The sequence below is a fragment of the Nyctereutes procyonoides genome, unplaced genomic scaffold (genome assembly GCF_905146905.1).
Source record: "Nyctereutes procyonoides isolate TBG_1078 unplaced genomic scaffold, NYPRO_anot_genome, whole genome shotgun sequence".
NCBI classification, from domain to species: Eukaryota; Metazoa; Chordata; class Mammalia; order Carnivora; family Canidae; genus Nyctereutes; species Nyctereutes procyonoides.
The window spans coordinates 21,778,007-21,790,926 of NW_026575122.1; the positions used below are offsets into that span (position 1 = coordinate 21,778,007).

At 57.2% G+C, this 12,920-nt stretch overlaps 1 protein-coding gene and 1 pseudogene across 1 annotated transcript in view; one reads left to right on the plus strand and one right to left on the minus strand.

Annotated features, from left to right (window-relative positions):
- LOC129516896 (putative tetratricopeptide repeat protein 41) overlaps positions 1-279 on the plus strand; it is a 39,968-nt gene extending 39,689 nt beyond the window's left edge. The window contains 1 exon segment of the mRNA XM_055336451.1: positions 252-279. Within this exon segment, the coding sequence (XP_055192426.1) occupies positions 252-279 (28 nt within the window).
- A 6,334-nt stretch (positions 280-6,613) lies between these two features.
- Positions 6,614-8,146, minus strand: LOC129516839 (creatine kinase B-type-like; annotated as a pseudogene).
- Positions 8,147-12,920: the final 4,774 nt, after the last annotated feature.

A 12,920-nucleotide genomic window follows, 5' to 3' on the forward strand; every position in this document is an offset into this window, starting at 1 on the left:
GAAGCTATTAGGTATTTTTGAAGCACTGACTCACGGTCACACCAAAGCAAAGGATGTGAGACTGACACCATATTTAAATGGCTGCGTTAATTAGCTGCTGTTGCATTGAACAAACCACCCAGAATGCAGCCGCCTGACAATGGCTCCCTGCTCACAGGCCCGCAGAGGGGGGGTCCAGGCCCAGGGGAGCTCAGAGTCAGGCTGGATGGGGCATGGGTCTGAGATGACCCGGTCTCTGGGGCTTCCCGCAGATGTCTGGTGGTCATCCGGCCAAGGTGATGGGGTGCCTGGGCACACATCTGTCACCTCAGGAGGACAGCCTGGCTGATTCCCTCGGCGGGCATGGACTCCAAAGGAGGGCAAGCAGAAGCCTGTACAGGGCACTCACCTAGGCTCACAAGCGGCACAAACCCTCTCGTGTTTCAGTCGGTGGTCACAGCGCATCACCACACTTCGTCCTTGGGCAGAGCAAGGGGCTCCACCCCTTGGTGGAGGAGGTGCAGGCTGGTGGGAGGGGGAGGTTGCTACTGCCAGCTACAGGATCCAAGGCCACCAGCAAGCTCCCCACCCTCCCTAGATCTTATCTGTGAACCCATTTGGATAGTAGCAGTTGTCATTGCTGGATGCATGTTATGTGTAAGGTGCTTTGTACTCAGGAGCTTCCACTCTCAGACTCACCTCACAAAGTGTGGGCGGCCATCTCCACTTTATAGCTGAGAGTCCAGCTGGGCTGCTTGGGCCCTGCAGCCTGTGTGTAACAGCTCCTCAGTGCACAGAAGCCCTGGTGGTTGACATTCCTGGAGCTGTGGTCCTCGGGGCAGCTCCCGTATAGCTGCTGCTGATTCTTCTTTTTAAAGATTTTATCTATTTATTTGAGAGACACAGAGAAAGAGGCAGAGACACAGGCAGAGGGAGAGGCAAGCTCCCTGCAGGGAGCCCAATGCGGGACTCGATCCTGGGACACGAGGGTCACGCCCTGAGCTGAAGGCAGACACTCACCCACTGAGCCCCAAGGTGCCCCTACAGTGTAGCTTCTGAGGCACAGCTGTCATGGGCATTCTGGGGCATCTGTGAGCTGAGGAACCCAGGGTGGGAACCAGGAGGCCTTCAGGAGGGTTTGGGGACTGGCCTTCCAAAGCCAGCAGGACCGTCTAAAGGGCAGAGCTCCAAGGAGCTGGGCAGCCCTTTGCCTGGTACAGACACATGTGACCCTCTACGGAAGTCCAATCAGCGGAAGTGGTGGGGCCCTGCTGGAAAGGGGTGCTTGGGAGTAGACCAGCATCTTTAGTAGCGACCTTGGTGGGAAACTCATGTAGTTTCAGTCTTCAACAAGGGTCAGGCCAGGATTCAGGACCCAGTAAGCAGGTGAAGGCGAAGGGGTGAGGGCTCCCAGATGCCAGAGCTCACACACTTGAGAACTGTTCATTGAGCCGCTGCATACCAGGTGCTGTCCTGGACAGTCATCGGCTCTGTCCTCTAAGGGAGGCAACACATGACACACAATCATTGCAGGTTGGAGTAAATGCAATGAAAGACACAAAGGAGATGCAGGTAGAGCATATGCAGGGGGAGAGTCTGCTTCTGAAAGGTTTGAAGGCTTCTCTGGCTGAGCTGTATGGTCCTGGAGGGGGAACAGCACATGCAGGGCCCTGAGGTGGGAGGGGCAGTGCCTGTGGTAGCCATGGAAAGAGCCTTCCTGAGCAAATGGCAGGAGGCCCCTGGGCCCAGATTGTGTAGGGCATTTGGCCTTGGGCCTTGGGCCTCGGGCCAGCATTTGGATTTTGTCCTCTGTGAGAGGAAGCCTTACAGGGGGTTAGGTGGGTATGATATCACTTGATCTCTGTTTTGGGATTACTTTTGTTGCTTTGCAGAGAATGGGCCCCATGGGGACTGAGAAGGGACGCGGGAGATGGGGTACACGGCTGTCCATCCTGATGCCCACGTATCAGGTGTGAGGCCCTGGGTGGGGCTGGGGGTGGAGAGCAGTGGGCTTGGGGCAATGAGTGAGGTAGTGTTGACGGTGGGAAGGCCCATCCTGACCGGGAGATGGTACGCCTCTGTCATTACAACTGAAATCTCGATCTGCTTCTTTTTGCTGCTACCAAGGCAGTTCTAACACCTTCCGGGAACATCGTTAACGACTTCTTCTCTTCCTAATGGAGTGTGGCTTAGAGAGCACTTTCCAGCATTCTAGGAGTCAGAATATACAATACTCAATAAAGGAACCAAACGGGGGGCCTTGTGGATGGTGGTGTGTCTCTAAGAAAGCTCCTTATTACTTGGGTTTATGGGGCTTATTCCTGTGCCTCTTGCTGTAAGGCTGGATGATGATGATGATTATTATTATTTTTTAAAGATTTTATTTATTTATTCATGAGAATACACAGAGAGGAGAGAGAGAGAGGCAGAGACACAGGCAGAGGGAGAAGCAGGCTCCATGCAGGGAGCCTGACGTGGGACTCGATCCCGGGTCTCCAGGATCACACCCTGAGCTGCAGGCAGCGCTAAACCGCTGAGCCACCGGGGCTGCCCCATTATTATTTTTTACTACAAGACCGTTCTGGGTCCTTCGGGAGGACTTGGGCACCGCAGTGACAGCTGGTTTCACTACATCCGTAGTCTTACTTAATTTCTGATCTACTCATTTGCAAAACAGCCTCAGAATTCAGGTTCAATGCATTGCCTCAGCTCCTCAGCCTAGTTACTGTTGCGCAGGCACATCGTGGCCTGGCCTGAAAGCCGATCCCGCTGCAGTCCAGGCCAGTAATTGATCTATTAAGGAAAAACGGCAGCTTTGCCGTGGGCAGTGATGAAGCAGTGCTGTTAGGTGCCCCGCCTATTGACATCTCAACTCTCTCGCAGAGCAACACACCCCAAGCATCCTCTCCTTTGCCGAAACGTATTCCCCACAGGCAGAGTACTGCTGGAGACTACTTGAAAGAACATCACATCTGGGAATGTGCTACTGAAATTTCCAGCCTGCTGTACAACAACCCCCGAGACCAGGTGACCATGAAATACACCAAAGGTGTTCTCATGTAAACATGTGTGTTTTTTTCTTGAACAATCATTCTTTCCTGTGCTAGTTTTCCCCATCAAGGTCAATGTTCTCAACCCACACTTGTGAGTCCATTTCCTGCCTGACAGGGTGAAGAATGTGGAACATTAGCATTTCTGCCCTCAACTTCGGGGATTCTCCAGCGGCCTGACTCTGCCCCTCAGGGGCTCTCTGGCAAGGTCTGGGGACACTTCAGGTTGTCAGGACTGTTGCTGACGTTGGGTGGGTGGAGGCCAGGTGGTATGAGCTGGTACAGGACACAGGATGGCCCCCATCGTGCCACCTGCCTGACGCCAGCTGGGGTTCAGATTAGTGCCTAGCCTCTAGTAAAGGAGGCCTTTTTTTTTTTTTTAAGATTTACTTATTTATGATAGACAGAGAGAGAGAGAGAGAGGCAGAGACACAGGAGGAGGGAGAAGCAGGCTCCATGAAGGGAGCCCGATGTGGGACTCAAACCCAGGACTCCAGGATCACGCCCTGGGCCAAAGGCAGGCACTAAACCGCTGAGCCACCCAGGGATCCCTACAGGAGGCCTTCTTACGTGTTGCTCTGAAGGTCTTGAGTCTCTACCACCGTAAACTGCCCTGCTATTCTTCCATATCTTCCTGTATAAAACAAAGGATGTTTCTAAGAATTACTTTTGGGACGAATACCTACCATTTACATCAACATGGATGCAACTGGAGGAGGGTATTATGCTGAGTAAAATACATCAGTTGGAGAAGGACTGTTGTCATGTGGTGCCACTCATACGTGGAATATAAGTAGTGAGAGGGACGCTGAGGGAAGGAGGGAAACTGAGTGGGGAATATTAGAGAGGGAGACGAACCATGAGAGACTCCTGACTGGGAAACAAAGGATAGGGGCCTGGGGGACTAGGTGATAGGCACTGAAGAGGGAATGTGATGGGATGAGTACGGGGTGTGATACTATATGCTGGCAAATTGAATTTAAATTAAAAAGAAAAAGGAATTACTTTTGATGGCACACAGAAATAGCCAACATTATTGTGCTCATGTATCATTAAATACACACAAGCATTTTATTTTCAGGTGTGCAGCTGGGAATACTTCTCTTGCAAAAATGAGATTTCAAAGATGCTTAAATATCAGGAGAAGTTTGGTAAGAAAAACATCCTAGTTGGAGAAATTATGGAATTTTTAGCAGATTTACTGTTTTTTCTACCAGGAGATAGTGAAAGGCAAGTTTTTAAAAAAGATTTTAAAAAGTTATTTGAGAGAGAGAGTGAGAAAGCGAGCAAGAGAGAGAGAGAACGAGCATGAGTGTGCTGGGGAGGGGGCTAGGGGACAGAGAGAATCTTAAGCAGACACTGAGCTGAGCATGGAGCCTGACATGGGGCTTGATCTCACAACCCAGGATTGTGACCTGAGCCAAACCAAGAGTCCAATGCTCAACTGACTGAGCCCCCAGGTGCCCCAGGGCAAGTCTAATAAAATGTCTCAAGTAGCGTGTCTTTCTCCCAGCAAAACACCATGGCGGGGAGGTCTGGGGTTGAACTGTTGGGGGTGTCTCACTGCTTGTGCCCTTCCCCCTGTAGTTGTGAGGATTTGCTCAGCTCCCCCCTCCACCCCAGGCATTGTTGGAGCTGCTCAAGAAAAAATCATCTGTAATGATGTAGGCAGGTGGGGGCCAGGGACCCAGGGGGGCCTGTGGGACCAGCTGAGAGGGTCCTTGGCTTCAGGCAGGATGGAAGGCAAACATGAGCCAGCAGGAGGTGAAGGTGGGGTTTATTGCCCATGTGTACGGACAGGGTGGGGGGTACAGACAGAGTGTCCAGGAGACACAGGGAGGAAAGAACACGAGTCTCATTTTCGCTTGGGATCCGGGGGTCTTACTGAGGGCAGTGGTCTGGTGTACTTGACCCCTGAGGCATCCAGGACCTGGTTAGACCAAGGCGAGGCCCCAGGTGCTGCTCCTCGGGGCCCGGGGGCCTTGGCATCGAGACATCTGGCACAGGCAGTCTGGAGTCCGCGCGTCATGGCTTTATCCTGGTCATTTCTCACCTGCTCCTTTCTTAGGTGTTCTCTGCTCTAGAGAAGTCTTTACTTCCTTGACCTCACAAGGAGGACATAAGATCTTTGCGTGTAGAGCCTACAAGGCCTATGTAGAGTGGGGGGGGGGGGCATGGGTCCTAGAAGCACTAAGCAGGAGAAGATGCGGAATAAAAAACGTTTTATCTCCTGGAGTCCTCCTTCGCTTTCTCGGTCTCAACAACATCTGTTACAAGGTAAAGTGGATTCACTCAGGTCCTGCACTGGGGTTCTCCAGAGGGGAAAAGATCGGATCTAAGCCCAGACACAAAGAGAGGTGGGGCAAGGGCTGTGGGTGGGTGGAGAACTGCCCAGAGGAAGCATTGGAGGGAGGGGCCCCAGCTCAACATTGGGGGTTCTCCCCACGGAAGGGCAGGCCACGGTGATGGGCCTCACCTGGGCTGCAACTGGGAATGAGGACCACAGTCTGACACTAAGGGCAGTCAGACATCAGGGGTGGGGGCCACCTTGAACTGACTTAGCAGGAAGCTTGCTAGGATGGGAGATGCAGAGGTGAGCACAGAGGTCCAGAGTGAGGCCTACTTGAGGAGGACTGACAAGAGCCCACATAGCATCCCCCACGAGGAGACAGTCCCTGCTGGTCTCTGCGTATAGCGGAGGCTTGTGGGTGTTATCCTGTGGCTGTGACTGGGGCCGGCCTCCGAGGGCCTGAGCATGTCCCTGGGCATGTTGGTGTGAGGGAAGCGTTGTGTGTCTGCAGACGCCAACACCCACACCCTTGCCTGGCCCAGTCAGCTGGCGGAGGGCCGGGACGTTCCAGGCTAAGTCATGAAGCTGTGCAGTTCTGTCCCTCTGCTCTCTGCTACCTGGCTGGCCATCACTTCCACATCCCACCTACCTGGACATGTCCCCCTTGCCTCTCCCGGGACAGCCACCTGCCAGTGCTTGCCCCTGGGATGGACATGCTGTTGCTGTTTTCCAGAGCCTGAGTGCAAATCCGTACGTAGCCTTCCTAGGAGCAGGAGTCCAAGTAAGGGAGTGTGCAGGTGAGACTGCAGGTGCTCCATGGTGGTGGCTCCGTGCCCTGGGTGCCCGGGCTCAAGTCCATGACAGTAACAACATCACATCTTGGGATCTCATCCATTTCTTCATTAGTAAAAGGAGAGCGGGGACAGTGTCTTCCTCTCAGGACAACTGTGAGGATCAAGCCATCCCGTGGGACGTGCTCTGTAGAATGCCCAGTGTGAACCACAAGAGCCCATTGCACCGAGCGCGGCCTGCTACTGTCTTGCCTCCCAGGAGATGTCATGGGTGTTGGGCACTGATTAAGTCCCCTTTGTTCCTCCTGAGACCAGCCCAGTGAGCAGAGGCAGGAGTGTTCTCAGCAGCAGGAGGCCTCATAGTGGAGCCATGGCCTTGTAGAGGAGAAGTCCAGATGCGCGGCCCTCCGGGCAGAGTCACCCCCACACACCCCCCAACCCCCACCGGCCCGGCCCAGGGCGGCTGGGGCAGGCAGCTCGGGCGCCTCCTGTCCTCCTCCTGTCCTCGTGCAGCGCACAGGGCGTGGCCTCTGGGACCACACGACGTCAGGTGGAGCCTCCAGCCTAGCGCTTGGGGCCTTGCCGACCTTCGGAAACAGGAGAGCGCGTCCCCTTAGGGAGACTGCCCCTGGGCCACCGCCCCTTCCTTTTTTTTTTTTTTTTTTGCAGGTCGAAACCCTAGTTTATTTCAGCATCAGCAACATCTTAGCCATCACAAAAATAAACTCTACCAAGGGCGACAGAAGTCTCTACAGGGAGGCTACGGGCTCAGCCGCCAAGTGGCGAACATCAGAGGGGGGCATGGCGGGCACTGCCTGGGCAATAAGTTAGGAAGCAGCGGGGCTGGTGGCGGTGGCAGATGCGGGCTGAGGCCTCACTTCTGGGCAGGCACGAGGTCATCGATGGCCTGGCCCTGCTCCAGCCGCTGCTCCATCTGGATGAGCAGCTTCACGCCATCCACCACCATCTGTACCAGCTCCACCTCTGAGAAGCCCAGGCAGTCTGCGTTGGAGACATCAAAGATGCCACCCACAGCGGCTGTGTCCACGCCACCTGTGCCTTGTTTCTGAAGCCGCAGCCGTTTGAGCACCTCTGGGAACTTCTCATGCTTGCCCAGGTGGGGCAGCTTGATGTGCACACCTGCCCGCAGGCCTGTGCCCAGGTTGGATGGGCAGGTGAGGACGTAGCCCAGGTGAGGGTTCCACATGAATTTGTAATTCTTTGACTTGAAAAGTGTTTCAATCTGGGGGAGGCCGTTGCAGAACCGAGTGAACACCTCCTTCACGTTGCCCCCTATCTGAATGGAGATAACCCGCGGGTGGTCTTCCTCGTTGATCCACACCAGGAAGGTCTTATTGTCATTGCGCCAGATGCCTCGGGCGTCCGGCCAGTCGCGGGCCATGCCCGAGGCCAGGAGCAGGGGCGACAGGGGCTTATAGAAGAGGAAGTGGTCGTCGATGAGCTGCTGCTGCTCGGCCTCGGTCCTGCTCTTGAGCGCGTAGTACCGGGGCCAGGCCGCCGTCCAGGCTCGACGGGGCTTCCACGGAGAGCTGCTGGATCGGAAGGCAGCGGCCGCAGTGCGGGGGCAGGCAGAAGCGCGGATGCTGCGACCCGTGCGCACCCGCGAGCTCAGCACATAGTTGGGTCCGGGTGGTCGCCGCCCTGCAGGCTGTCGGGGTTGAGGTCGGTCTGGTGCTCGTCCTGGGCTTGTAGCGCCGTGCCGGTCCTCGAGGATGGGGTCAAAGAGCTCCTTGCACACGTCACAGGACTCTTCGTCGCCTGCCACGCAGCCCACGGTCATGAGGTGGGGTGGCCCGGGTTGTCCACGCGGGTCTGGATGACGTGGTCCGGCGGGAAGCCGCTCGGCGAGCTCTTGGGGCGCCGCTCCGCGGAGAGCTCGGGGGTCCGCGCCTCGGCCATGTGGTCGTTGTGGCCGCTGAGGTCGGGGAGCTCATCCTCCGCCGGGAAACGGAGCTTCCACGTGTTGGGGCTGTTGGAGGAGGGCGCGGCGGCGGCGGGGTGGCCGGGAGGGTGGCGGGGCCCGGGGGCGCCCCCGCGTTCGCGCTGCGCTGCGCCGGGAGGGGGTGCGCGGGGGGAGGGGAGGGCCGGGCAGGCCCGGGAAGCGCGGTCACGGCAACACGGCAACCACGGTAACCACGGCAACCACGGCAACCACGGCAACCACGGCGACCACGGTAACCACGGCAACCGCGGCCGGTCGCCGCGCGCAGGACCGAGTGGAGGCTCCGCGGGCGTTCCCAGGAGAAGCGCCGCCGCCGCCTTCCCGACTGCGCCCTGGCGCCTGCGCCCCGCCCGCGGGCTCCCGCCTCGCTCCCGCTGACTGTGGGCTGACTCCGCCCCGCCCAGCTCCGTGTCGCCGCGTCCCTCGGCACCTCGGGGCCCTGCCGCCGCCTCCCGCTGACGCGGGGCAGCGCTGGTCCCCGGCACAGCCCTTTCCTGCCTGCAGACGGCCCCCGACGACCCCTGCTCGGTCTGAACGGAGGCGGTGGCCTCAGGCGCAGGTCACCAGGTCACGGCCCGCCGCGGCCCGGGCTCGGCTCCGCGCCTCACCTCACCTGGCCCTCGCCCTCGCCTCGGCCTTCAACCCCAAGGTGTCGGTGTCTTGTCGCCATGCCCGCCCCAGACCTGGGTCCTCGGCCGGGTGTCTCCCTTACAGCATCTGGCACCTCTGAGTCCACGATCTCAAGCCTGAGGACGCGCCCGCCCTCTTCTGACGATGTCCTATTCTCCTGTCTCATCCCCCTCTTCCTGATGACGTCACCTTCTACCATCTCAAACCCCCTCTTCCTGATGACGTCAGGTTTTCCTGTCTTATCCTCCCTCTTCCTGATGATGTCAGGTCCGCTCGTGTTCCCCGCGCGGCCGCTCTGGCATCACCTCGTTGTGTTTGTGATTAGTCGCTGGGCTGAGGACAGCACCTGCTGGCTTGTCACGCGTCCTCACAGTGGTTGGTTATCGTCCTGAGGCTGGAACCCACTGAGGCTCAGAGGATTAGAGCACCTGGCAGCCGGCGGGTGGCAGAGCCCGTCAGCTCCGGAGCGGGATCGGGGCGCATCTGGGCCTTGCGGAGCGCCATCCCGCCAGGCCGTCCTGCCTGCCCTGAGCACTCTCTGGGGCGTGAGGGTGCCCAGGGTACCTGCCGAGGCCATCACATGCAGCCCGGGCCTGCCAGCCTCACGGCCTGTTGCATCCCGGCCCACAGCCAGGGCACAGACCCTCACACTTCCCATGGACTAAACTGGCCTCCCTGCCTTAGTTTCTCCTCCACACTTCTGATTTTATACATAGAACATAAGACTCGGTGCCTCATCCCTGGCCCCGAGATTTGAAGGCACCTTCTGCTTAAAAGTAAAAATTCAAAACCTGAAATGAAGTGAAGGTTAAAAATTGAAATAAAAAATTTGGTCTTAAACGTGATTGGGAGGGGAGGGGTTGGGTGCATTCACTCCTCTTGCTACTTGTTGTTCAAGTTAAATCCTTTTTTAAAAGATTTTATTTATTCATGAGAGACACAGAGAGAGGCAGAGACACAGGCAGAGGGAGAAGCAGGCTCCCCGCAGGGAGCCCGATGCAGGACTCGATCCCTGGACCCTGGGGTCACGCCCTGAACCGAAGGCAGATGGTCCACCACTGAGCCCCCAGACACCCCTGTGGTTCCCAGTATTACTCTTTTGCTTCCCTGCATGGGAGCGGTTCTGAGTCTTTGAGTTTTTCCACCAGAACGTTATTATAGCCTGTGGTGTGTAGTGGATGCTGACTTTCCTCGTCAATGGCTCTACTGTGACTGAGCCCTCAGGCCCATTTTGTGTCTGATGCCTGGTGGCTGATGTCTGAGCCTGGGGCCTGGAAGCCCAGGAAGCTTTCTTATCAGAAGGGAGCCCAAGGGGAAGGCAGGGAATTGTGTGGGACCTGCCTGGTCTCTGCTGGGTCTCCAGCGAGTTGACGAGGTCCCCAAGGTGTGTGGGGTTAGGGTGGCAACTGGAGGGGCCTTGAGTCTTCACAAGAGGAAGCTCCAAACTTCCTGGAAGTGGCACTATAGGGCCCCCCAGCTGCACCCACTGCCTTGGGCCTTACCTGTTGGCCTGGTGTCTATGGGGCAGGGGTTGTCAGGCTGCGTCCCTCCTTGGCTCCTGAAGTGAGTGCTGGGAGAGAGAAATGGGGGGCGAGGCTCAGGATTCTCGCAGGGCTTCAGGGAATGTGCTTCTGTGCAGGTTCTGGGTGGGGGCGGAGGCTCCGGGACCCCGGGACCCCTTACTCACATGAGGCAGCACTGCGGGGTCACCCCCTCCAGGGCCTCGGGACAGGGGTCCTCCCTCCCACTGGGTTCCGCTGTAGCTAGGGACCCGGCAGCTGCCTACCCTCCCTGCCCCATCCTGTGCTGGCCCTAGGCCCGTGGGCATGTCCTGCAGGTAGTGCCCACAGTGGGTGGTGGCCCTTCCAGCCGTGTTGCCACATACGGGGACTCGGGGAGTGCATGGGGCTGCAGAGCACACCCCAGATGGGGGCTGGAGGACAGCAGGCTGGAGGGGGTGCAGGCAGTTGGGGCCAGGATCCCTCCTGCAAGGTGCTCCCAGCCTTGGTGTCTCCCGTGGGTGCCTTTATTTCTTCCAGTCACTTAGACCAGAAACCTCGTTTTCCGGGCGTGCCGTGGCTAGAGCGATATTGGTCAGGGTCATGAAGTCTCCCGGCCACAGGGCGTGGTCAACTTAGACCTAAACTTCAGCGGGGGTGTGGAGTGTGGCTTTGTCCCTCAGGACAGAAGTCTGGAGAGACCATGATGTCATGAGCCAGGCGGGCACGGGGGCAGCACTGTCCTTTCGTGCTAGAGGCCTGACAGTGCTCAGGATGTCTCCCCAAGAGCAAAAAATCATCCAGGACAAATGTCAAAGTGCCAAGATTGAGAAACCCCGAGTTCATCAGCCACCTTGCGCATTTGTTGTCCGTTTTATGTAAAACGTGATTGCTTTCAGCCTTGTCAGTTGCCAAGGGGGAGGGAGACTGAATCACTGTGTACCTCCAAGGGAAAGTGTATTTTCAATCCATAGATTGAGGAGCATGTGCACAGTGTTTTCTCAGTAAGGGTTTTCAGGCTGAGTACACGAAGGATTTTGTTTGCAGCCAGAAAATACAGATGCAAATCTCTGCAAAAGGAACTCTACACCTAATCTGGTTGCTTCAAATTAATAGTTTGTTACCCATTTTGGCGTCTGGTCTAAGACAGAAATATAATATATTCATTTACTGTCAGGTAGGAAGTTTATCAGCGGGTGCGTCTGACTTACATGTGGAAGCAGTGAGTTGTGCCGAGGGGTGGTTAGGACCTGGAGTCTGTGTACCTAACTTAGCGGGGAGGGGGGCATCGGAGGGAGAAGGGACACTTAAGGGAAAAGCAAATTATTTTTTGTATAGATACACAGAGCCTTAGGAGAATAAATGATGTGTAGCTTGTAGTGATGTCTGTCCAGGTGTGGTACCTGCATCCTGTGTCCCGGAAGAGGAGTAGCCCTGGGGAGGGGTTCATGATGCTGGAGTCCTGCCGTGGGGCTCTGTTTTTAGGCACGAATGACATTCCAAGAACTCAGATGTCTTTGGCTCAGAGTAATTCTACATCGTTAAGAATGAGGTATGCTGTGGGGTCACAGGTCCGGTCCCCTCTGCCTGACCTGTGATTGAGGGAACGTGCTTACATGGGCTCTGTAGGACAAGAGGTAGGCCAGAGCTGCAGCAGTCGGGACTCTTCCTTGTTCGCCACTCTAAAAGTCGTGGGGCCTCTAGTGTAAGTGTCACTGAGCACCCATCGTCAGAGCACTTGCGATGCTGTGTATTTTTGCATCGAAGAATAAAGGGAACCACGGTAGGCTGATGATCGCCAGGCATTCGTTCAGCACCCATTTAGTTCAGTCACTTCCTAGATCATGCCGTGTGATGGATTGTAGGGCGGTTGTGTGGCAGCCCAGTGTGTCGATCGGGGTCCCTCTGATGGTCCCTGTCCCAGAGCGCTGAGCATGGAGCTGCCCGAGCAGACCAGCAGCTCTGAGGGTGGCGGAACAGGTCCCTGTGTGCATGTGCCGCTGTGACTCTGGAGGCGTGTGTAGGACGCCTGAGTCATCATCTGTGAGGTGCTGCACTGGGTGACCGTCCGCGCTGGTCTCCTCCGGGTGCCGTCACACACAAATGGGTGGAAACAAGGCTCCTGTGCCCCAGGGATGCCCCGAGCGTGCCAGGGTGGGGGACGAGACAGCATCTGCCTCTCACCAACTGCTCGCCTCGTTGGGATGCACCACACTCGCTGACAAGACAAGACGTGAAGTGAAAGGAGGAGGGGACATGGGCTTGGGGGGGCTGGACTGGGCTGGGGGGCGGGAGGGGGGTGTGCGGCTCCCCGGAGGCCCGGACTGCGCTTCCCTGGGACAGAGGGCTGAGGGCAGCCAGCGTGCTCTCGGGAGCCATCCTGGAGGAGGTGTGGCGTGTGCGGGGTGTGTGCTGCCAGGAGGGCGCTGCCAGGCGGAGCCGCAGGGAGAAGGGGAGGGACATGGAGGGACACGGGGGGACATGGGGCTGGGGAGGGACATGGGGGGACACGGGGCTGGGGACGGGGTGCGCTGGCTGACGGGCTGTGAGGGAGGGTGGCAGTCCAGTGCAGGGCTGCAGCGGGCGGGCTGGGACCAGGTCTGGGGGAGGCTGGCGATGGATTTGTTTATTTATTTGGGGGGCAAAGCGGGAGAGTAGAGGGAGAGAATCTCAAGTGAACTGTCTGCCAAGCAGCACCCCTGACCTGGGCTCGCTCTC